The sequence below is a fragment of the Dama dama genome, chromosome 12, assembly GCF_033118175.1.
Source record: "Dama dama isolate Ldn47 chromosome 12, ASM3311817v1, whole genome shotgun sequence".
Classification (NCBI taxonomy): domain Eukaryota; kingdom Metazoa; phylum Chordata; class Mammalia; order Artiodactyla; family Cervidae; genus Dama; species Dama dama.
Genome location: NC_083692.1, coordinates 54,694,777 through 54,718,284, shown reverse-complemented (window position 1 = coordinate 54,718,284; position 23,508 = coordinate 54,694,777). Strand labels below are relative to the sequence as shown.

At 44.4% G+C, this 23,508-nt stretch overlaps 1 protein-coding gene across 1 annotated transcript in view; it reads right to left on the bottom strand.

Moving 5' to 3' along the window:
- The window catches only part of TLN2 (talin 2), a 442,622-nt gene that overhangs the window by 132,432 nt on the left and 286,682 nt on the right, over positions 1–23,508 (bottom strand). Inside the window, exons 16-25 of the mRNA XM_061157289.1 lie at positions 22,570–22,683; positions 19,501–19,609; positions 18,526–18,746; positions 17,291–17,389; positions 13,324–13,491; positions 11,567–11,861; positions 8,920–9,086; positions 5,390–5,518; positions 4,074–4,187; positions 1,935–2,048 (exon numbers count right to left, since the gene is read on the bottom strand). Coding sequence (XP_061013272.1) covers positions 1,935–2,048; positions 4,074–4,187; positions 5,390–5,518; positions 8,920–9,086; positions 11,567–11,861; positions 13,324–13,491; positions 17,291–17,389; positions 18,526–18,746; positions 19,501–19,609; positions 22,570–22,683 — 1,530 coding nt within the window. The remainder of the gene's footprint in view (positions 1–1,934; positions 2,049–4,073; positions 4,188–5,389; positions 5,519–8,919; positions 9,087–11,566; positions 11,862–13,323; positions 13,492–17,290; positions 17,390–18,525; positions 18,747–19,500; positions 19,610–22,569; positions 22,684–23,508) is intronic.

Below are 23,508 nucleotides of genomic sequence, written 5' to 3'. Positions count from 1 at the left end.
AACTGCTCTTAGCACAGCTATAACAATTTAAATGCTGGGTCATAAATATCAAGAGCATAGGAATATTATTAATATTTAAGGAATTCATGAGGATTTATAGGAAAAATTAGCATGAATATACAAAAAGCATAAAGAGACAAGTTTACATAATAAAAACAAATAACTGAAACATGACCATGTTAAACACTGTGAAAACCACGGAAAGGCAAAGTCAAACAATAAAACCTTTACCAAGCAAATTGGTAAAAAACTTTTTAATGATTGCTTTCCCAACTTGGAAGAGATGTATTAAAAAGTGTGCTCCATGCACTGCTAGCTGTACATTTAGATTCACTCATCCTTCTGGAAAGGCTATTTTATCACATATAAGAAGAAAGTTTAAAATGTAAACTTGAAAAAAAGTTTGAAACTTTTGGTCTGTTGATTCCATTTCTATTTATTTCTGACTCTGAACTTATTCTTATAAAAGTCTGATGCACAGCAAGATTAGAAGAACAAAAGAAACAGGAAAACAAGTGTAGGGACTGGCAGAGTAAGCCCTGGAACACATCCACACTGTACTATTCTAAGACCCTACAATCCTGCTGACCGTGGGACAAACATGACTGACTCCAGGCCCTCTAACCACCTAGAGCAGAAGACAAACAACTTGTCTAAGCCATAATTCTCAATGTCCCAAGATAAAAATAAGCTCCTTGCAATCTGAGTTCGAGTAACCTACTCTGAGGAAACAATTTAGGAGGGGCACAAAGATTTGAGCACACATTAAGTCTTTTTTATCATATCACAGGTTGCTTATGATGGCAACTAACTGAAAATAATCTGTATGTCCAAAGACAGGAGAAAAGCTAGCCACTGAGTATAGGAGATGAGAGGCTCTGAATCAAAATCATCAATGTTCTTAACATAAATGTTAACAAGAAAAACATAGTTAACACACAGTGAATCCCCAGGGAATGCATACATACATAAATATGTTTATGTGTGAAGTTAAAATGTGAGGAAGCACAAGCTTCATGTTCTATGCCTGCATGTCAGAGCTAAGGCACTCAAAAAATTAACCAAATAGATGTATCAGTGGGTCCTGTAAGTAGAGATTTGAATAGACAGGGATGAGGAAGAAACAGGCCAGACCAAATGGACTGTTTACACGGTCCAAGTTGGCAAAGTGCTGAGAGATGTGAATATAAGAAGTACAAAGGGAGTGTTCCCACAACTTAATAGTCATATTTTTTTTAATTAAAAAAAAAAAATTGAACCTAGCCTCACTTAACAAAGACCAACAATACTTACTAATTCTACAACTGTCACAAGAAAGCATGACACCTTTGGAGAAGATGTACTCACTGCTTCTTGTTTCCCTGGCTATGAATAGCGGCATGAGATATTCCAGAAACTTGTTAGAGTGTTAGTCATTCAGTCATGTCCAACTCTTTGTGACTCCATGGACTGTAGCTCACCAGACATCTCTGTCCATGGAATTCTCCAGGCAAGAATACTAGAGTGGGTAGCCATTCCCTTCTCCAAGGGATCTTTCTGACCCAGAGATCGAACCAGGGTCTCCTGCATTGCAGGCAGATTCTTTACCATCTGAGCCACCAGGAAAACTCAATGAATAATGGCATGACATATTCCAGAAACTAGCAAACCTAAAGCAATACCGAGTACTAGGCTGTTCTCAAAAAGTGGAACTGGTTACATGTTTTCCTTCAGAGAAGGGAAATACAAATAGAAAAATAGCTGTTTCCCTATATAGCGGCATCTTGCTTTGCCAAGCTCCATCTCCCTCTCCAGGTCTGCTTACTATGAACACTTTGGTCTTGCTCTAGAATCTTTGAAGTCCTCTCCTAAAGGATAAAGGGAACTCCCTGCCCAGTGTGGGGTGGGGTGGGTTGTGGTTCTGGGGAAGAGCAAGGTGAATGTTGCTGCAGTACCTGGAGGAAGTTCTGGCTGGAGATGATGAGAGCCAGCTGGGCGCTCAGGTCTTCTGCTTGAGCTTGGCTCCCTCTGACCCCCTGGACCAGCTGAGGAATGTGATCGGCCACCGCCTGCAGGAAGAAAGGAAGATGAAAACAGCACATCTGGGATGGTGAATTACCAAAACAGCGTGCGGGGGCAAAGGCCCTGAGTGATAATGTTCTGTAGGTGTGCTTTCACTCCTGGGGATGCCTAGGCCAGACCCTGCATTCACTCAGCAGCTGCAGCCAGCAGGGTCCCTGACAACACTGAATCCCAACACAGTACCTGTGTGTAGGCTCCTCCTGCAAATGCTCTATAGACCCTGTGGTCCTCCAGGTCCCAACACACCCAGCACAAGATGATCCTCTGTAACTTGGCCTTAAAACAATTTCCCCAGTAGCAACTCACACCATCCTGACTCATGAGGGTTGAAAGCCCTAGAATTAAAGACTCTCTCCAATTTACCGGTAAATTGGAGATTTATTCAGTGCCATGATGAGAAGAATGTGAGAGAAATACTCAACTAACAGCATACTTCAGCATGTCGATTTCTGACTTTGTGGTTATACTTTCTGTCCATCAACCTTCATGTTGCCATGGTTTCTCTTCCTGCGTTCTCATTTCTCAAATGGGGAAACCCACTGCCCAGGGTAGGGAAGGGAGCACCGCATCCTGTGGGGAGAGCACTTGAAAGAGCCATCTCCCACTGTGCCGAGGAGATGACGGCCTTTCACTCAGAGTTCTCCCACACGGCCGTCTGTGCCCATGCCCTGTCTGACTAACCAGGCCCTCAGAGCTCACGGCACAGTGGCCAGCACTCTAAGGGAGGGCCCAAGAGCAGCCCACCCTGGTGACATGTTCCTTCCAAGGAGTCCATGCAGGCAAGAATCTAAAAAATAAAAAAAATTTTGAGGAGACTTTCCGTGGATCCTCTCCAGGAATCTGGTCCACTTTCCTTTCTGCGCGGCATCCTGATAAACAGCAGTGCTCTCATCCCTTGACAGGGTTACCCACAGGCTCAGTATCTTCAGTTTCCTCATAAAATGAAGAGGTGAGGGGTTTCATACTATTAACCTGGACACAAGTGGCATGTGCTCTCTGAGAAGGGAAATGCCATTCTGCTCTCCCTACTGGCAGCTGGTGCCAGACCCTGATAGGAAACCATCTCCCTCCACAGCAGGCGCCTGGCTCTCAGAAAAACCCCCCTGATGTGCACAGTCCCAAGGTCAGGGTCCTCCTGTATTGCTGAGGCTTTTCTACCAGAGCAAACTCGCTCCCTAATGAGGGGCTGGGCTAGGAGACCCGGGATTCGGGACCTAGAGGGTCCCGGGTGGTCTCCCTGCAGAAGTAAAGCCATTTCTGAAGCAGAGGCAACACCCCTCATGCATGCATCACTTCAGAGGGGAGTTGAGAAAGGAGCGAGAGCTCATAAATCTCACAGGTCCCTACACCCAGCTCCCACGGCGAACTGCAAACACTTGCGGGAGACTTGAGTGAGAAACGGTGCCAAGACGTGGGCGACAGCTATGCAATGCGAGTGTGCATCTGGCACTGCTCGGGGCTCTCCCGGGAGTCAACTGTGGGCCCTCAGAGAAGGCGGCAGAGGTGTGCCGCGCCCTCGGCGGCACCGTGGCTTTGGCATGGAATCAGGGCCTGGTCTCGGAAGATCCATTAGGTAACCAGAGTAAGCCCCAGAGCACAGCAGCACTGAGCCTGGGTAGGATGAATAAATCCAAGACTGAAGGTAGAGGCCACTGTTCAAAGGGAGGAAGGCACTCGAGAAATTCGATGCCTCATTACAGCTTCAGAGCCCGAAAATGGCCTCGTCATCGATCGTCCTTGATTTGTGCTCACAAAAAGGAGGAAGAGAATCCAGACAAAGGAAAGACAACGCTGGGAAAAACATTGTGCTTTCCTTCCAAGTTCAGGCCATCCATTTAATAGACAAAAGCCAGATGTGTGTATGTGTGTGTACACCTGAAACATGGGAGCCAGAACAAACTGGATTAGGGGCCTGGGTGATCGGTCTTAACTGAATTAGCCAGGCACCACGTGCTCTAATGCTATCAGGGTGTCCTTCAGCAGACCTGGCTCTCCGGTGGCCAGAGCCTCACCTTGCAGCTCTGCACCAGCTGCTGCTGGGCCGCAGGGTTCTTGTTGGACACGGCTGCGTTCTGGGAGGCGGCGATGGTCTGTGTGGCTGCAGCCGCAGCCTGCTTGGCTGCAACCTGGGGGAGGGGTGGCGGGACAGAGAGAGGAGGTGAGCCAGGGCTCTCGTGTGCAAACACACACACACACACAGACACACACTGACATACATTCTCTCCACTAAGGGGGGGCACCGGACAGCTATAAGAAAGTGAGCGCCAGGCACAGACTCCACCCTTTCAGCACCACTGACGACCTAACCTAGCAGTCCTGATGTCTTCCTTTGGTTTATGTTGCCTGGGACAAATGAAAAAGAGAAGCTGGCTTGAGTGTCCAAGTTCCGGTGTTCATTTGTCTTTCTACAAAAGACAAGGGACAAGTCCCAAGGCCACATGGAACTGGCAGCAGCAAGCTTAAATGTTTTAGGAAAAAGGCCTCTCTCTCACATGAGGCGGGGGCTGCTCTCTGGGTCAAATGCCAGGCACAAACACTGGTGCTCCTGACGTGCCGGGGTTCAGAAAGGCCCAGGCCTTTCTGGGCCTGGCATACTTAATCATGTTGACTCGCCAGTCTCCTTCCACGGACAAGGAGGCCAGTTGTTTTCCGGAACCCAGAAAACTACACATGTTGGGATTCCTCACCAGACAGGCAAGTTCTGGCCTCAAATCCCCCCAAATTGTATTCTAAGAGTCTCCTGTGTACATTTGTGAGATACATTTTCTAAAGAATTTATGCCTACTACTTTTTCCCCCAAGAATAAATAAGCATTCTGAAAAATTACACAAGTATTTATTATTCCCTTTCCTACCTCTTTATTCCCATCTCCAGTCTTCAAAATTGATTACTTTCTATTGGAAGTCCTGAAAGAACATTACCTCCAACAAAATATTTACATTTTAACTACACTTTTACATTTTTTTCTGAACATGTACATCCCTTAATGCCAGGGGAAAACAAAAAAACAAAAATCCTGGTTCCTCCTGAAAGAAAATTTAAATTTTATTCAAGAATGTTAAACTTTGAAAAGATCTTGGCTTTGTGCAAACATGACCTGAAGCAGTTTTTCAAACTGTGTCAATGGATCTAAACCACTGGACCTAAACGTACAGTGGCCCTAAACCAGCTGTTCAAGTTGCTCATGGCACCTAATCCATTAAACTGCATCATCCATCTTGATTTAGCTTCCTTTGGATGGGCATTGCCTTATGAATTTGATTGTTCTTTCAATGGACACTCTGCAAATCTAAAACCTAGCAAACCAAGCTCTTTACTCCTTACTGACCTCCAGTCGGTTGACGATTTTTTTCTTAATAGCATTCTGGGCCGCAGCATTGGTTGCCACCCGGAGACCTTCGGCAGCTTCTCTCAGCCTTTGCTGCTGGTCCTCATTCTCAGGGTTTGCTGCAGCCCCCTGCGAAGGTGAAAGCAAAGATGCCAGGAGGTCCAGGGGGAAATGTTCCAAAGACACTGAATGTATGCCTTCAACTGTACTTTTTCCTAGGAGTACAAGATATCTTGGAATGCTCTGAGCAGTATCTTTATGACAAAGATGTTTCCTCTCACATTAAAAAAATTATCTACCAGGGGATGGGATGTTTCAACAATGCACAGCTAAACAGGAGAAATCCAATGGTAACGCTTAAGATCATAGCCTTTGTCATCCATCAATTACCTTGTGGTCAGAAACCCACGGTTTAAAAGATGTTAAGTCCCTCCTGCTCACATCTCTCGGGAAGAAGTGTATTTTAATTAGAGCGACAAACACACATCCCTGCTGAAAGATTCTCCTGTCCTGCTGCTCTGGCGAATGAGAACGGGCTAAGATCACAGTATAACACAGGGGCCCAGGTTGGGGGGAGGAGGGAGAGGAATGCTATTCAAAGTTCTATGAGGTAATGTTGTTCAAGAAAAGACCATATCTAGAAATTACATTTCCAGAGAGCCTGAGTTGGCAAATGTATTCAAGTAGAATTGGTACCCAATTGTACTAAAGTAACAAGAGAAATTGATGCCGCTATCCTGGAGTGGAAAGGGGAGGGTTCCATGCACTGCCAATGGCCATGCTTCCCGTGCGTAAGCCCATGGCTCTTTTATCATGTTGCTGTAGAAGTGCATGTGGATTTTACTTAGATGAATAGGGTTTTTGAAGAAGAGAAAGGCTAAAGATAATGTAGGGAGAAGATAATTTTACTGCATGATGAGTGCGTGTATAAGTCTTAGTCATTCAGTCATGTCCAACTCTTTGTGACCCCACGGACTGTAGCCTGCTAGGCGTCTCTGTCAATGGAATTCTCCAGGCAAGAATACTGGAGTGGGTAGCCATTCCCTTCTCCAGGGGATCTTCCTGGCGTAGGGATTGAACCCTGGTCTCCTGCATTGCAGGCAGATTCTTTACCATCTGAGCCACCAGGGAAGCCCCAAATCAACAAAAACGTAAAGCTTATCCAGTCTTCCATCTCCACTGGCAATAAAAGTATCAATTGAGATTCTTCTCACAGGGCCTGGATGTTTTGTGACCAGCACTGGATGTATGTAGATGAACGAGTTTCTTTCCACAAACATTTTCAGGCTATAATAATTACTTGCAAGGCAGAAAGAAACACACCAATTACTAAAAATCAATTTTTTGAATGTCTCCATTTCCCATAGCCAAGTTTACCAATTTGCAAAAATAGACTTCTCTGAACTACAGTATTTATAAGAAGTCATAGGAATTCACACTGAGTGGAACAGATCTAACACCCACAGAAGAGTTGTTTTGGCAATCTTCTTGGATGGAATCTCCTATTCTTTCAAATTTAAAACCACTTTTAGTAGTCTTGATTTTGTGTTTCTAGCAACTAAAAAATTGTATCCTTGCACTTTACATGTGAAAGGATTGTTAGGGCTCCTTTTGCATTCTTCTGCTTTAATGAGAGTCATTTTTTCTGGTCACTGGGTCTTTTTTATCAATGCCTCCAGTGGCACATCAGCCTTAACTGTGTGTTCAAGCAGCAGGAAAGTACGATTTCTGTACTTTATACTGACGTGGGTGTCTGGATCCTTCCTTAGCAATGTCTTTCATGATGAACATATATTAGACATGGGGTACTAATTTTGGCCTGCAATCTTAGTTACTGATTATCTATATTTTTTCTTCACATTAAATATATTCTTTGTAAGTCTAACCACCATATATTCTTTATCTTTCAATAAAATTCAGCAATTAAAATATTGCCATGACAACTTATAACTAAAAGATTAAAATAACTTAGAAAAACATTCAACTTGCCCATCTGATATAAATAATCCAAAATAACAAATACTTTGGTAAGTTGGTATATGCAATGAATGGGTCTGGGGACCACTACACATATAGAAATAAATGTGCATTTTGGTCTTGGCTTAGTCCTGGTTATGTGATAATAGGCTTAACTTTCTCTTAGTTCTAATTTTCTCATCTGTAAAATAAAGGACTGACTAGACTTTTCACTCTGGAGGAGAGCATGGCAACCCACTCCAGTATTCTTGTCTGGAGCACTCCATGGACAGAGGCGCCTGGCAGGCTACAGTCCCTAGGGTTGCAAAGAGTTGAACATGACTGAAGCAACTTAGCACGCATACAGACTTTTCCTTAAAGTTCTTCCCAGCCTAGCAAGTAATTTTTGTGAACATGAGGGTTTGCTTGAAATGGCTTTGTTTAAACTTAGAAAGAAGGGGGGGTGGGGAAGGAAACAAAACTAGTAACAACCTTAAAAAAAAAAACTTACTACAATCCAAAGGTCTAATGCATATTTTTGCTAAAAGGGATGGTTAGAAGCAGAGCTTCTTGGCAGAAAGAGGGATCAGAGCAGAGGAAGGAAGTTCAGACTCTGCCCCTCCTTGGGATTCTCTTCAGTCCTACCCAGGACATATCTCCAAGGACTCTCAGCCCCTAAGGTAACATAATGATGAGTTAGACAAGGAGGAAGGTCTACTGGGTATCACTGCATGTCACAGACATCGAGAGTGAATGAACTTCACATACTTGGTTGAGATACACTCCTGTTCTGTTAGAAGCCAAGGAAACAGGCTAAGCTGTGGGGGATGTTTCATGAACTTGAAAATGTATAGGGATACATTCAACATGTTACCTTGGGGATATGAAGTTGAAGGTGGTTTCTATTTTCTTATTCATATATCTACATGAATTTTATAAGGTATAAAATTATATAAGGTGATTATATATAAAATTATATATAAAGTAATTTGCTGAATTTTGCCTTTTTCAGATTCTTTTCCCATATAGGTTATTATAAAATATTGAGTATAGAGTTCCCTGTGGTATATAGTTGGTTCTTGTTTATCTATCTTATATATAATAGTATACATATATTAATCTCAAATTCCTAATTTCTCTCTTCCCCACACCCCCTTTGGTAGCCACGAGTTGGTCACTTATGCAAAATCTTGAAAGACGTTTAGCTGAGAAGTCAAATGGAGGGTAAAGTGACATTAAGGCTACAGGAAGAAAACAGGTCAAAGTGAATTTACTGTTGAAAATCTCAACTTTATTCAATAAAGTCAATGGCAATGACTCAATGGAAAGAATACTTGCTAAGCAGGGACTCTGCTATCTATGGCTGAGTCAATACCATTGCCCTAAAGAGTTTCATTCATGTGTTCCATGACTTTCCTGTTTCCCACTTGAAGAAGGTTAAACATTACAAAGCCACATAGATTTTAAACAAACAAAAACACGCACTCCGTTAACCACTCTCTATCTTGAAGGTAACTTCCAGATTCTTACTTTCAATACGTTCACTTTTTAAGTGAATAAATCCAATGTACTACCTTTGCAGCCTCCACCATGCGAGCTGTGGAGTCAGCCAAGAGTTTAGCTGCTGCCAGGAGCTTCTTGGAATTCTCCATGTCGATTTCAGCTTCCGCATCTGACCTCATGGCATTGACGAGGTCTGAGGTGGCCTGGGCCAGGACCCGGGCCTGGCGCACCATTTCACCTAGAGGGTGGGACAGAGGATGCAGTCTGTGTGTCTGCCTCTTAAAGCTCAGGGGAAACCTCAGGGGCCAATACAGTCTCGTCTCTGTTCCTCTGGCAAAAAGGACAAAGAGAAATGAGCCTCCATGCTCCATTCCTAAGCAATGAAGCCAAGTCAGACCCAGAACCAAAAACATTCCCTGTGGCTGCCAGGCCTGTCTACCCCAAAGGCATCCAAGTTCAGTCTCTAACTGTGCAGGATAAAGATGACATAAGTAACCTAAGAGGAACTTTTTATAAAGAGAAAGCAGGGAGCAAGATTATGTGGATTTATTGTGTGCATTTATGCTTAGTAAATACTTACATAAAAAATATTATTTTCCTCACATCAAGAGTCTCTTACACAAAAGCCCCTATGATAAGCTCTTTGAGTAATGTGCATTGAAAAAAAATATTTTTTAATTTTGAGCCTGCCTGACATTAGATGAGTGGTATCACATAACCCACTCTATTTGTGTCCCTTGGCTCTAACTCATAGAAAGCACAGACCCCAGTTTCATGCTCAGATGCTGAGATCTGCTTTGGCCCAGTCTCCCTATCAATTATTTCTTTGCTCACCCTTTCCTTCCCAGCATTGGTTTTGATCTTGTTATTAGGAACTGTGATTTTATTGAAATCTGTTTCAACTTCCTTTTGGAAGTGGAAGAGGTACCATCATAAACATTAAAAACTAAAATGATTCAAATATGAGCAATATCCTCCTTTGGATTGTTTGTGGAGAATCTTGAAGCACTGGCAGCATGAAGGGGGAATGGGAAACTTCATGAAAATCAAAATGTGCTCGATTCAAGGTACCCTGGATTAGCTCCTGGGACAATGAAGGGACATTAGTGAAAAACTGGTGAAATCTGAATAATGTCTGTAGTTTAAAGAACTGTAATATACCAGTGCTCATCTCCCAGTCCTGACCAACATCCTGTAGGCTAGGGGAGATGTGAAAAACAGAGGAAACAGGGAACAGTAAAGGAAAAGTCTATTACTCCAGCAACTTTTCTATAGATATAAAAAATATTCCACAGTATGAAGTTTATTTAAGTAAAAGAATCAAAAGAATCCAAATATGTGGAGTACTGCCACTTCTTAAATCACTTAAGAAAGATGGAGAAAAGCACAAGGTAATTTTCTTTAAAAAAGAAAAAAAAAACTCGATTGCTCTGTGCTGATGAATAAGTAGGAAAATAGACATCTTTCAAACTACTGGTGGGGTTGCAAATTGTGGAACCTTTCTGGAGAGAAATTTCAGACATGTTTAAAATTAAAAATGTACATACTTATTGGCCCAGAAATTCAAATGATGGGAACTTATCCTATATATACTCCCCAAAGTAAAGAGATATTTTTATAAGAATGATTACTATATTAATTTTGTCAAACAAACAAAAATTTGGAAATCACCAGTAAAAAACAACTGGTTAAGTAAATTATGATGTATTCTTGAATAGAATACTATGCTCCCATTAGAAAGAATAGTGTATAGGTAACAGGCAGAAACATTCTAATATATTCAGTGAAAAATGTTGCAAAAGAGTATATGTAATAGAACTCCATTAATATGGAAAGAAAGAGGATGTTATATACACGCACACCTATATCTAGGTAGGAAGACTGAACATTTCTGAACAGGTAAAACAGAAATTGGTAAGTGGAAATTTCCAGAGATTTAGATGGGATAGTGATGGACTGGGTCTGGGGAGACATAATTTTTAACTAATAGGCTGAAAAAGTTATTTATATGTGTGTGTGTGTGTGTGTGTGTATGTCTGTATATATGTACGTATGTATAGTGATGTTTGACATCTTAGGAAAACTTTTCTGGTAGGAAAGAAATTGCCCTTCACAAAGCTAACCAATAGATAGAGACAGGAAAGGGTCTAGCCAAGAGTATGGTGGCAAACTAACCAATCCAGAGCCATCCTCTATCTGGCCCCTAACAGGCCAGGAGGCAATATTTCTCTGCCTTCATCATCCCAGAGCCATGGACCAGGCAACTTGGGATCACACCTATAAGGGAAGAGCCAGCTGAAATTATTTAGATGAGTCAAACCTAGGTTGTTCATCTTGCTCCGTCTTGCTTTTTCTACAGAAATCCCAATAAAGGCAATGTCCTGAGCTCTCTCCTCAATCCTGTCTCTTGCCATCTGGTCAGAACCTGATGCTTCCCTTGTGACCCTGTGTGACAGGCAGAGACGCCCTAACTGGGACCTCTGAGTATAATAAACTTCCAAGCCTCATTCTTGCCTCTTCCTGTCGGTGTTGCTTGGATGGGCAGATTAGGAGCCTTCTATCTTTCCCAGCCTCAGAAGAAGGCTCTGACTGAGAGTGATTAGCATTTGCTCTTTTACCAGGCGTCCAGGCAACCATCATCTGACTTGCTCCCAGTCAGCGCCATCGGGGAACCCCAAACCGCCTGGCCCACCCTCAGCCCACAGCCCAGCCCCTCACCAGCGTCGCCCATGGAGCTGAAGATGCTCTCGGTGACACACATGATGGTGTCGGTGGCCTGGTCGTAGCGACCGATGGGCTCGCCTCGGCTGGCGAACTGCCGTACGTGCTGCAGGAGATCATGGAGGGCCTGGCTGACCACGCTGGCGGCCGCGCTGACCTGCTTCAGCAGCTCAGCGTCATCGGTCGCCGCCTGGCAGGCGCGGACGCAGTTCTCTACTGAGCGATCCACAAGCTTCCCTGCTTCAATCAGCTGCTCCTGGCACACAGGGGAGCTGATGGTGGGGCTCACGACCTGAAGCGAGACGGGAGTGGGTCTTGGGCACCGCATCACAAGTCTAGTCTCCAGTGCCCGCTAGTATTTCCGCCATGTCCTTCCAAGTCCTGGGCCTCAGTTCCTTACTTAGAGGACCAGGGATTAGACTGAGCCATCACTGGAGGTTTCTCATGCTCAACCTTTTCACTTTGTGATTTTTAGATGCCCACTAACTTTCACCTCCATTACTGCTCTATAACCATTGATACTACTGACTACTTCTGTAGAGAGAAATTTCTGATATTTACCATTCATACCTCCTCCTCTTGGGAGCCTCTGAACTGAGTCTTCCAAGCTGAGATAAAGACTATGTAAAAGAATTATGATTTTTTCCCAGAGGATATATTTCCTGGAAGTCTGCTTCATGGTTGAGAGAGTAGAGGGGGTTGCATCAGCATCTGTGAAACTAGGCTGGTGAACAAGGAAAGCAGGAGGAGGGAGACCATCAATGATACCTCCGACTGATGCTGCGAACCCTCTCCTAGGACGGGAAATGCCGGGGTGAACCGGATGACAGATCCATGTGTGTGTGCTCAGTTGCTCAGTTGTGTCCGACTCTTTGTGATTCTGTGGCCTGGAACCCACCAGGCTCCTCTGTCCATCCGTGGGATTTCCCAGGCAAGAAAACTGGAGTGGGTTGCCATTCCCTTCTCCAGGGGATCTTCCCGACCCAGGGATTGAATCCATGTCTCCTGCACTAGCAGGAGGATTCTTTACTGCTGAGCCATGAGGGAAGCTCTTACAGATCTGTACAGTATGCTGTATCATCAGGAGGAGAAACTGACACCTACCACCTTCTGATGCATTATCTCAGCGAAGATACACGTGGTTGAGTGGCAAGGGTATCTGAAGTTAGGCCAGCCTGAGTTGCAAGCCTAGTCTAGGCACTTACGATATCTGTGGCTGTAATCTACTCAGTAACATCTAAGGGCCTCAGTTTCCATTTCAGTAAACCAGGGGTGATGGTGCTTCATGAGGAACTGCATTATACAGAGTGTGATTATTCTAATGACAACCATGAACTACATCATTATCCCTCATTCTGATACTGTGCAGTGCATAAAGGGCTCCCACTAACTCTGCAGATTATTACTGAACCCATGTATAATGCTATAATGGCACAATCCAAGAGCTCTTTGTGCACGGGGGTAAATAAGACATACTGAGAAGTCCGAAGGGGAGACACAGCAATTTACATGTAGAAATGGCAATCAGACACAGAAAAGTACCATTTCTTGAGGACTTGAGCAAGGAAAAAATTATTAAAGTGGAATTGGACAGCTTACGCTAAAATACTACCATTTCACCTAAAAGACACCTGAAGCAAGCTCTGAATCTTAGACAGTTTTAACAAGCTCTGTCCCTGCTTCCTCTCAATGACTGGAGGCGGATAAGAGCTTGTGACACTCTGAAGAAAGGGCTGGGGTGCCCACCAGCTTACCTTGGCACAAGCCACAAGCTGGGAGGTAGAGAGGGCGCATTGGGTGGCAGCGGCGATCACCCTGTTCTGGAGGACTGTGTCCTCAGCCACTTGGGCAACATTCTTTGCCTTTAGTACCAACATGGCAGCAGCATTGGCAACAGCTTTAGCCAAACTCATTAAAACATCCTAAGAAAAGGGAAACAGAAAATAGTTATTTATATTTTCCTAATCATCCATCAAAGCTGGAAAATAAAGCTTGGTGCCCACTTAAATATTTTATTAAAATTCCATTTGACCTTTTTGCTTCAGTACTTTAGAATAACACTTTTTCCACTTATTTTACTGAAATGTCAAGTTAGTCTGAGAGTTAATTAAGGAAGGAGACTTAATCCTAATACTACAGTCTCCTGTACTATAAGTAGCATAGGTTTCAATCTAAAATAGGTTAATTTGAAGGAAGGGCTTTTATTTTAACCATTGATTCACATTTGTGCATTTAAACAACACTTAGAATCTTGACAACACCTCCTGAGTATGTGGTAGATCCAGCTGAAAATATATACTATGAGTGGTAGGAAGGATGAGATTCATGGCCTGCCATGTCATCATGCTCCACTGTGACTTGAAAATTTATCTTTCGGATTTCTACTTTGCACAAGGATCCAAGCTGTCATCAGAAACTCAGCCACATCTTGGCCTCCAGAGGGCAACGTTGAACATGCTTGGACAGCACCTCCAGCCCAAGAGCTCATGAATTCTCTGAACCTAAGTTATTCTCAGTGTCCTGTAGCCTTCTAGATGGAGATTAATTATTATGAAAATGGAAAGTGAGCCTACATAAATAAACCAGCCTCAAGAAGACCTCACCAATGATGCAAAGCACTCTGAGCCTTTAAAGATTAGTTTATGTTGCAGGTCAACATAAAGGCTTTCTGCCTGCGGGCTGGAGAATCCCTTGACTCACCCCATCAGGTCTGCCACCATTCTGTGACCTAAAGAATCACCACTGCTACATTTAATGCACTTCTTGGCTTTTAATATTGAAGGTCATTTATTTGGTTTGGAAATGCCTTCCCAAACATATAGGCCAATTTTATTTTGAACCAACATATCGAGGCTTTCTCCCAGAGGAAATGTGGCCAGAAGTCTTTATTAATTCATCAGATAATGAAAAACACTTTTGATTCTGAATGCAAAGGGCACCCACAGAGTCTTTACAAGATATTTTATGAGAAGATATACTGGAAAGAATGTTCTGCCTGTACAATTTTATACAGAGCAAAGACTATATGTTTGTTGTTGCTGCCACTCTTTCATGACCCTATGAATTGTAGCTTGCCAGGCTCCTCTGTCCATGGGATTTCCCAGGCAAGAATACTGGAGCGCATTGCCATTTCCTTCTCCAAGGGATCTTCCTGACCCAGGGTTTGAACCCATGTCTCCCGCATTGGCAGGAGGGTTCTTTACCACTGAGTCATTTGGAAAGCCCAAAACTATATATGTTATCCAGGCAAATCAGAAACCCATGAATCCACCATGTAAGGAGATTTTTAAAATGGACAATAACAAAGCAGTCTGAAAATGGCAGTTTGGTCCAGTCTTTTTTAGGTCTCTGGTATTTACTCAATGTCCAAGGAAAAGCCATAGCCAGTGGTGCTGAGAGGTGAAGAGGCCTTTGGGATCTGACTGGCACTCATCTGCCATATAACTTCTAGAAATTGATCCCAACACAGCCTGCAAAGTTAAGTTACGGTTCTTGGCCCTCTATCTCAATGCTTAGTGAAAGCAAAATTTGAAAGTCACAAATTATTATCAAGATTTTTAAAAGCAGTCTTCCAAAATGCGTCAAAGTATTCCTTCCCTCGAAAGGAATCCATCTTCTCACCCAGGGACCAAGATTTGGTCATGCAACTCTTGATTATTCTAAAAGGCTTTGTTAGACTAATTTAAAGAAATCCTGATTCTCCTACTAATTTTGTGCCGCCCCACACAAAAAATACAGTTAGAAAAAGAACATGATCCTATGGCTATAGTTGCTGACAAGGCCCTTGTCAAACTTTTCAACAAGACCACTATTATGCAGCTCATGTAGAATAAACCTTTGTTAACTCTGGGAACATGCAGTACATTGAAAACTCATGAAAAAGCTCCAAGATAGGATCTCAAGAACTGGAAAACCAAGAGAGCAAGAAATCCAATGTCAGTAAGCCAGGGGTTACCCACAACTGGAGGAGGCTGTAGGATCACCTTACTGCACTGGTGTTTACCTAGAGACCTTACAGAAATAGGAAACATTCAAGCCAGGTCTTTCCTGTTAAGAAAACCACCATGGGACACTATCCTGAACTTGAACCTGCTTCTCTAGCCCATCTGAACAGAAGCAGACATTTGGAGGTGGAGTTTATATTTACATGTGATGGAAACAGTTTGTCAAAGAATAAAAGGGGAAAAATCTATTTTTTAAAAAACCCCAAAAAACCCACAAGGATATATGAGATGCTTTAAGGAAGAGCTGTGACTTCCCTCTCAACTTTTCCCAGACATTAGAAAATAAGTTGACTGCTTCAAGATAATTAAGCCGAGTAAACCAACGGATGAATCTCGTAATTAAGCAATTTCTAAGTAGGTACCTACATACAAAGAACTACTTGCTCTAATACAAAATTCACAGGACAACACATGTGTTTAGGGATCTAGACAAGGGGAAGTAAGGATGAGGACATAATTAGCTTGGCTTTAGCAGGTTGTATTTATGTGGTCTACAGTTAGTTCTGTTTACAGTTATTACTGGCCACGCTAGCACAGAAATGGCTTCCAGGAATACCCCTACCACCCATTCTGTGTCTCAGCCTCCCTGATCACATGAACATTCATGCACTGAATGTTCATGCCTTAATGCAGGATCTGAACGAGTCCTATGTTCCCAGCACCCCAGGAATGTGGAAAGTAGAGGAGAACGGGCATGTTTAATGTACCACAACATATATGATCATATCTTAGAGTAACTGACACATCTTGAGGTGATGAAATCCGTAGTTGTAGACAAAATAGCAAGCAAAATTGCCCCCCTTGAGGCAACTTGAATGCTAATAGAAAGCCGAGTGATTTTATTCTGAATTCTACAGAAAATCCAAACACTGAACCTGACATAGGATTTAGAAAAGGGTACCTTCCTGAAAACCTGGGTTTGAACTGCAGCAGTTTAATGAGAATGTATTTGTATGTTACTTGTAAAATTAAGACTTAGGAGGAGGAGGAAGAGGAATGAAAGGCCTCCATAAGTATGTGAGAAGAAGAGTTCGTCTGGCCTGAAGATCCCCAGCAGGAGGCCTCCCCACCCCATTTGCGGGGGCCGGGAATACAGGCAGACAAGTTGAGACCTTGTCTGAGCTGGCAGTGCATCCAGCCAGCTGCAGACAGTGGCAACAGCTGGTCCCCAGAGGATACGTCTTTGGAATTGGGAAAAAAAAGGGGAGGGGAGTGACAAAAAGGACTTCTCTGCCACACTTGTGGTTTTGAGTATGACACAGACATATTCAAAGCTCTCAACACAAAGGAATGCTTGTGCTATGTGGGAGCAGAGTGTATGGAAGTGCATGTGTTTTCACTCTTACATGCAGACTCAAGGATGACGCAATTCAAAACTGCCCCAAATAGATAAAACAACACTGGCCATGAGTGGATAACTGTAGAGTTGGGTGGGTGATATAAGGATGGTTGTGATATTATTCCCTCCATGTCTGAGTTAAAGTCAGCAGCATGCTGACTAGTAAGAACAGCTACGCAGATGTTTCAATGTGGTGATATATGGTGTAAGTGAATTGAGTTTTTCAATTAAAATTTTTTTTTGTTAACACATAAAAGATCACACTCTAAGATAATCCACCTTCACCTTTCTCTTGTCAGTTCAAGGAAGACTCAGTTTTTCATTACCTTCTCCCTACCATCACTTAGGTTCCAAGATTATGCACTGCAAATATCTCACCTGGAATCGCTCATCAGTCTCATTCTCTCCGATCTGCCGCAGAAGATCCCCGCTGGCTTGTCCGATGCTTCCAGCGGCAGTCAAAACTGTCTGTCGAGGCTACAAACACAGAGCACATCTTAGTGGGAAAGAGAAGGCGCTGCCTCCCCAGCACCATCAGACACGGCAGGACGGGAAGAGGAATCCCATAGGATGGCCTCCTCCTGCACCCAGTTAAACTCTGGAACTGTCTGCCAGACAGGAGACATACACATCCTTGTAGAATCCGTGCAAGGAACTGGCTGATGGCTCAAAACCAGCAATGAGTAGACCTGAAATGATCAATTAACAAGCCTCATTCAATTGGTAGGAAATTAGGGTACAGACTTGTATTCCCTTTATACGTGTATTTGTCACGTGTGTGTTAGTCTGAGGTTACATCTAATCAAGTAGTCTTGGGTAGGGGAAGGAAGGCTTCCTTCTAAGAGCTTGTTGTTGTTCAGTCACTCAGTCACGTCCAACTCTTTGTGACCCCATGGACTGCAGCATGCCAGGCTTGCCTGTCCCTCACCATCTCCCAGAGTTTGCCCAAATTCATGTCCATTGCATCGGTGATGCCATCCAGCCATCTCATCCTTTGACACCTTCTTCTCCTTCTGCCCTCAATCTTTCCCAGCATCAGGGACCACTTTTCCAATGAGTTGGCTGTTCACATCAGATGACCAAAATACTGGAGCTTTTGCTTCAGCATCAGTCCTTCCAATGAGTATTCAGGGTTGATCTCCCTTAAAATTGATTGGCTTGATCTCCTTGCTCTCCAGGAGATCTTCAGGAATCTTCTCCAGCAACACAGTTGGAAGGCATCAATTCTTCGGTGCTCTGGCTTCTTTATAGTCCAGCTTTCACAACCGCATGTGACCACTAGGAAGACCACAGTCTTAACTATGTGGACCTTTGTTAGCAGAGTAATGCTTAGCCAGTATCAAAGGTTGCACCATAGCTTCTGCACCCAGTTCAGCAACCCCAAACCCTGAGCCACTGGGATGGAAGGAGCAGCTAGGGAAGCAAGAGTCCCACGGGTCCCAAAGGCTGCATCTACCTCATCAGAACTTGAGTGACTTTGGGGAGAATGGATCCATGTATATAGATGGCTGAGTCCCCTCACAGTCCACTGGAAACTACCACAACATTGTTTAACGTCTATACCGCAACATAAAATAAAAAGTAAAAAAAAAGAACCTTGAGTGACTGCTCACCGCAAAGCTCACCTCTCCAGAAGTTGGCTGCACAGCTTTCAGCAAATCTGACACGGCCCCAGCGAGGGTCCTCGCAGCTCTGAGCAAGTCCTCCCCACTGCCCACCTCGTCGTCCATGAGGGCCGCCAGCAGCTTCACACCCTTGGACATCTCCGTCAGGTTGGAAGAAATGGTGGTGATGGCGCATCCCACAGCAGTGTAGTCGGTGTCTGCAGGATCACCTGGAACAGAGAAGGACTGACACCATCAAAGAAGGGCAGTGAAGGCTGCGGAGAGCCCAGGGTAACACGAGACAGGTGGTGACACTGGCAGCAGACCCTGTCTCCTTGCGCCATCCTGCAAGAGTCAGATGACTCATATCTTCTCCCCATCTCCAAGGCTGCTCTTCACGAGGTCCTTTCACTCCGAGTTCTCATACTTTGAGATTCTGAGCATGAGCACCTTTAAAACTAGCATCTCACGGTCCTTTTCGGAAAGTCTCTCCAAGGTCAGCATCTTGGAGAGGTCAACTCTGTCCCTGAAACACTGCAACACTGCTTGGTGATGCCAAGATCGTCCCTGGTTCTCACATGACAATGCAAGGCTGAGAGCCATGCAATCCAGAGAAGACCACGGCTAGACAAGACAGAGGAAGGCACCTGTGACGGCTAGTCATACAAAACCATGTTGAGACTGTAAGCTCTCAGAAGGCAGAAACTGGCCTCAATAAACTTTGCATTATGTCCAGCAGCTTGAAGGACAATGAGCTGAGTAAGTGCTTTTCACTGAGGGTGCATGATACAGTCACAAAGGCAAGAGAGGGTCCCCGCATTTCTCCTGGGTCAGGGGGAGAAAATGCCTGAAGCATTGTGAGGGCCTAAAAATAGACTCTTCTCTCAGAATAGGAAAAATCTGTTGCTTCAATCAAAGAATAAGAACTTCTCTTTTTTTTTTTGAACAAAACCACAATACACCACAAATCCCTCAGGGACTCACCGGCTGTGAGGTTAACAACTGACGCGGTTCCAGCTGTGATGGCATCGACTTGAGAGTGGATTTCGTGTTTGGATTCATCCACTTTATTCTGAACCCACACCCTAGACGCCTGCAAAACCAGAGAACTGCATGACACAATTGCTGCACAGGGTTACCCAGGAAACCAGAGAAGCCGTGCCATAAAATGAGACCAGCATTCTGACCACACTCCTCTCACTGGGCCAGTACCCATGAGGCCCTTACGTCATCTTTAACAATGTCCTTAACAGGTCTCTTGCTCATTCATTCATGCCACATGGAATGAAAGTTCTCAATGCTTCTTACTCGGGTTATCTTTTAAGATCTTGGAGACAAAAACTTTCTGTGGTTTTACATAGATAAATTCAGTTAAAAAAAATGGAGGCAGTTAGTATCTTATGATGATACTGCACAGAGGCACCAAAGTGCATGCTCAGTCCTGTCTGACTCCTTCTGACCCCAAGGTCTATAGCCCTCCAGGCTCCACTGTCCATGGGATTTCCCAGGCAAGAAGACTGGAGTGGGTTGCCACTTCCTACTCAATGGGATCTTTCCAACTCAGGGATTGAACCTGTATCTCCTGTGTCTACTGCATCTGGCAGGCAAATTTCCAGATTTGCTGGAAATGCAAATTCTCCGGCCCCACCCCATCTTCATTTGTTTAGAGAATGGAGTGAGAATTAGGGTGTTTTAGTTGAGAGTGTTCTCTCAGCATAGCAACTGTCTTTTATGACATGAATATCATGCTGATGTGCACCTTTCTTGGTAGGATTTTGAGGAGTGGTCTTCAAGACCCCTGCTCTGGATCCATAATATGTGATGTGACATTGAGCAAACTTCACCCAGTTCCTGTGCCTAAATTTCTTCTGCTATAGAAACTCAGTGGTCTTTTGAAACCTTTCTAGTTCTTATACTTTATGCTCATGTGACTCTTAGCAAATTCTGCTTTTGGCCATTTCTGGTCTTAGCCAATAAATGAGCGCTTACACTGGCAATGGTGATCCCATGGTAATAGACGGTTCTGGTCTCCCTCCCCAAATATTCCCCAAATATTAATCTTGGTTCAGAGTATGTCTAGCACTAAGATACTTTGTATATTAATTCTTCAAAAATTTGTGAAGCAAGAATATTAAGTCCAGCTATTTAAAAACTCCCTCTCCCAACTGTGCTGGATACGGGAGGCTGCCATATGTATTTTTAATCTCAAGTTCCCGAAAGCAAAATACTTAATAACTTCAGAGACTTGACAGAAACAGCTCTGAGGATGCTGCACCCTTCAGGTTTACAAGTACACAAATGAAAACCACACTGAGCTGACAGAACTTGGAGGCAGCTGTCCTGGCTGGATTAGAAGAGGCTACAAATTGTGTCTTGGTTCTGCCCCTATGACACCAGGCAGTACTACAGCCGTGGTTTCCAATCCTGGCTGCATACGAGAATCACAAAGAGAGATGAAACACCATGGAAACCCAGGCCCCACCTCCAGCAATAATGATCTGCTTGGTCTGACCTGGGCCCTAGGCTTTGTCCTTTAAGCTCTTCAGGTGATTCTAATGTGCAAAGCAGGACAGAGAATGACAATGCTAGCCAGTGCTTGGCAAACTTCCCTGTGTACACAAAACAGCTGGGAACTAAAATGTAGATTCTGATTCAGAAGGGTGGGTAGGGCCTAAGATTCTGTACCTCTCACAAGATCCTAGGTGCTGCCAATGCTGCTGGCCTGGGGATCACAATTTAAACAGCAAGGGACTCAATGATTTCATGCAATGGCAGCTACGGGAAGGCAGTTAATTGCTCTGCCTCATTGAAAAGTTCAGTAGTAGGAACCCAGCAGTTCACAAAGCACAATTCCCAGACAGGCAGTAGCACCTGAGAACTTGCTGGAAATGCAAAGTCTCTGGCCCCACCCCAGACCAACTGAGTCAGAGAAAATGGGGGAGGGGCCCAGCAGTCTGTTTTAGCAAGCCTCTGGGTGACTCTGAGTGTGAGAACCACTGGTATTAACAACAAATCCAGCTAATAGTCACTGGGCTTGCACTGTGTTAGGTATGGGGCTCAGAACTTTGTGAAGTGAAAGTGCAAGTCGCTTAGCCGTGTCTGACTTTTTGTGACCCCATGGGCTATACAGTGCATGGAATTCCCCAGGCCAGAAAATTAGAGTGAGTAGCTGCTCCCTTCTCCAGGGGATCTTTCCAACCCAGGGATCCAATCCAGGTCTCCCACATTGCAGGCAGACTCTTTACCAGCTGAGCCACACGGGAAGACCGCACACAAAGGAAGAACTTTGTACGTGATTGTATTGTCAACCCTTCACAACAGCCCTTCTCAGGGATAACAAAGTGGACCTTAGAGAGAGTAAGCTGCCCAGAATGACACAGTCACTGAGCCGTGGGGCTGGAATTTGGGCCCCACTTGAGTCTAAGTTCTTAGCCTAAAGGGGTACTGCCAATAGCCCATAGCATTTCGTGATTCTTTTTCATGTGCTAAGCACTAAGTTGCTTCAGTCACGTCCAACTCTTGGTGACCCCATGGACTGTAGCCCTCCAGGCTCCTCCGTCCATGGGATTCTCCAGGCAAGAGTACTGGAGCGGGGATCTTCCCAACCCAGGGATCAAATCAGTATCTTTTATGTCTCCTGCACTGCAGGTGGGTTCTTTACCACTAGTACCCTCTTCCTTGGGTGCAGCTTAAAGACAGGGACTCCATCTCTAAAAGAAAACTATGGATTGGCACCTCACCCAGCTGGAGACAGAGATTCACCTCACTGAAACCAGCCAGAGTGCAGAATCCCATTTTCTGTGAGGGCAGAGACATCAAATAAAAATGCTGAACTTCCGTGGTGGTCTAGTGGCTAAGACTCCATGCTCCCAAGGCTGGGGACCCGGGTTCAATCCCTGGTCAGGGAAACAGACCCCACAGGCCACAACTAAAGATCCCATGTGCTGCAACTAAGACTGGCATAGACAAATAAATAAATATTTAAAAAAAGAAAATATTCTCAAAAAAAAAAAAAAAAACCAAACAAAAAAAACAGTGCTAAACGACCCTCACCATATCCTGGCCAAGAGGTGGCAGGGAGTCGAGCTCACTGAGGTCGTCCTGGGCCTGCTGGACAGCGTGCATACTCGTGTTGATGGTCCCCATGAGGGCCTGCTGGGCTGAGGTCTGCAAAGGTAGGTAACACAGGGGTCACACCATGCTCCTGACCTGGCAACAGAGCCTCTATGTAAGCAAGGAAATTGGACCTGGGATCAAGACACAGCAGTCCAGAGTACCTCTCAACAAACTGCCTGAACCACCTCCTATTTCAACTGGGGCTGGAAATAGGTATTGTACTACATGAATAGAATACTAAATAGGGGTGTTTGCAATAGAGTGATTATAATCAGCAGAGTGTAGAGAGCATAATTAGCTGACAAGAAGCCTCAGAAAGAGTCCCCTGCTGGGAGCTCAGGGGACCCAACCCTTGAGTATTCAGAACAGAAGTTCCCCTGCACAGGAATCATGTGGGTGTTACATCTGAATTCTTGGTAAGTAAATAAAAATTTCACCCAAACCTACAATACAGCCAACATACTTCTTCAGTCAAATCACTTCTGGGCTTTCAGGCTCTTCTGCTTTCAAAAAGTTCTTGTCCCAAAGCACAAGATTCCAGGGAGGCCCCAGTCAGGCAGACGAGCACAGTGCAAGAAACCAATGATGTGCTCAGGGGATGTGTGGAGTGGAACAGACTTGGTCTACTTCTGAGCCTCTCTGAGGGGTACTGGGATAATGGGCAAGTGGGGGAGCAGGGTCCTAGGCCTCACTCACAAACCACATGGAGAGGCCGCTGGCTCTTGTCCAGCCCTTGAGGACACCTGTAGTCCTAGACAGAGCACTGCCAGAGCCACCCATTTAAAAGAAAACTTACACTGGGGATTGGGCATTTGGGACTGCCCAGCTGAAGATCCAGGGTGCAGACAGGAAGTAGCAAGAGTGGGGATAACACAC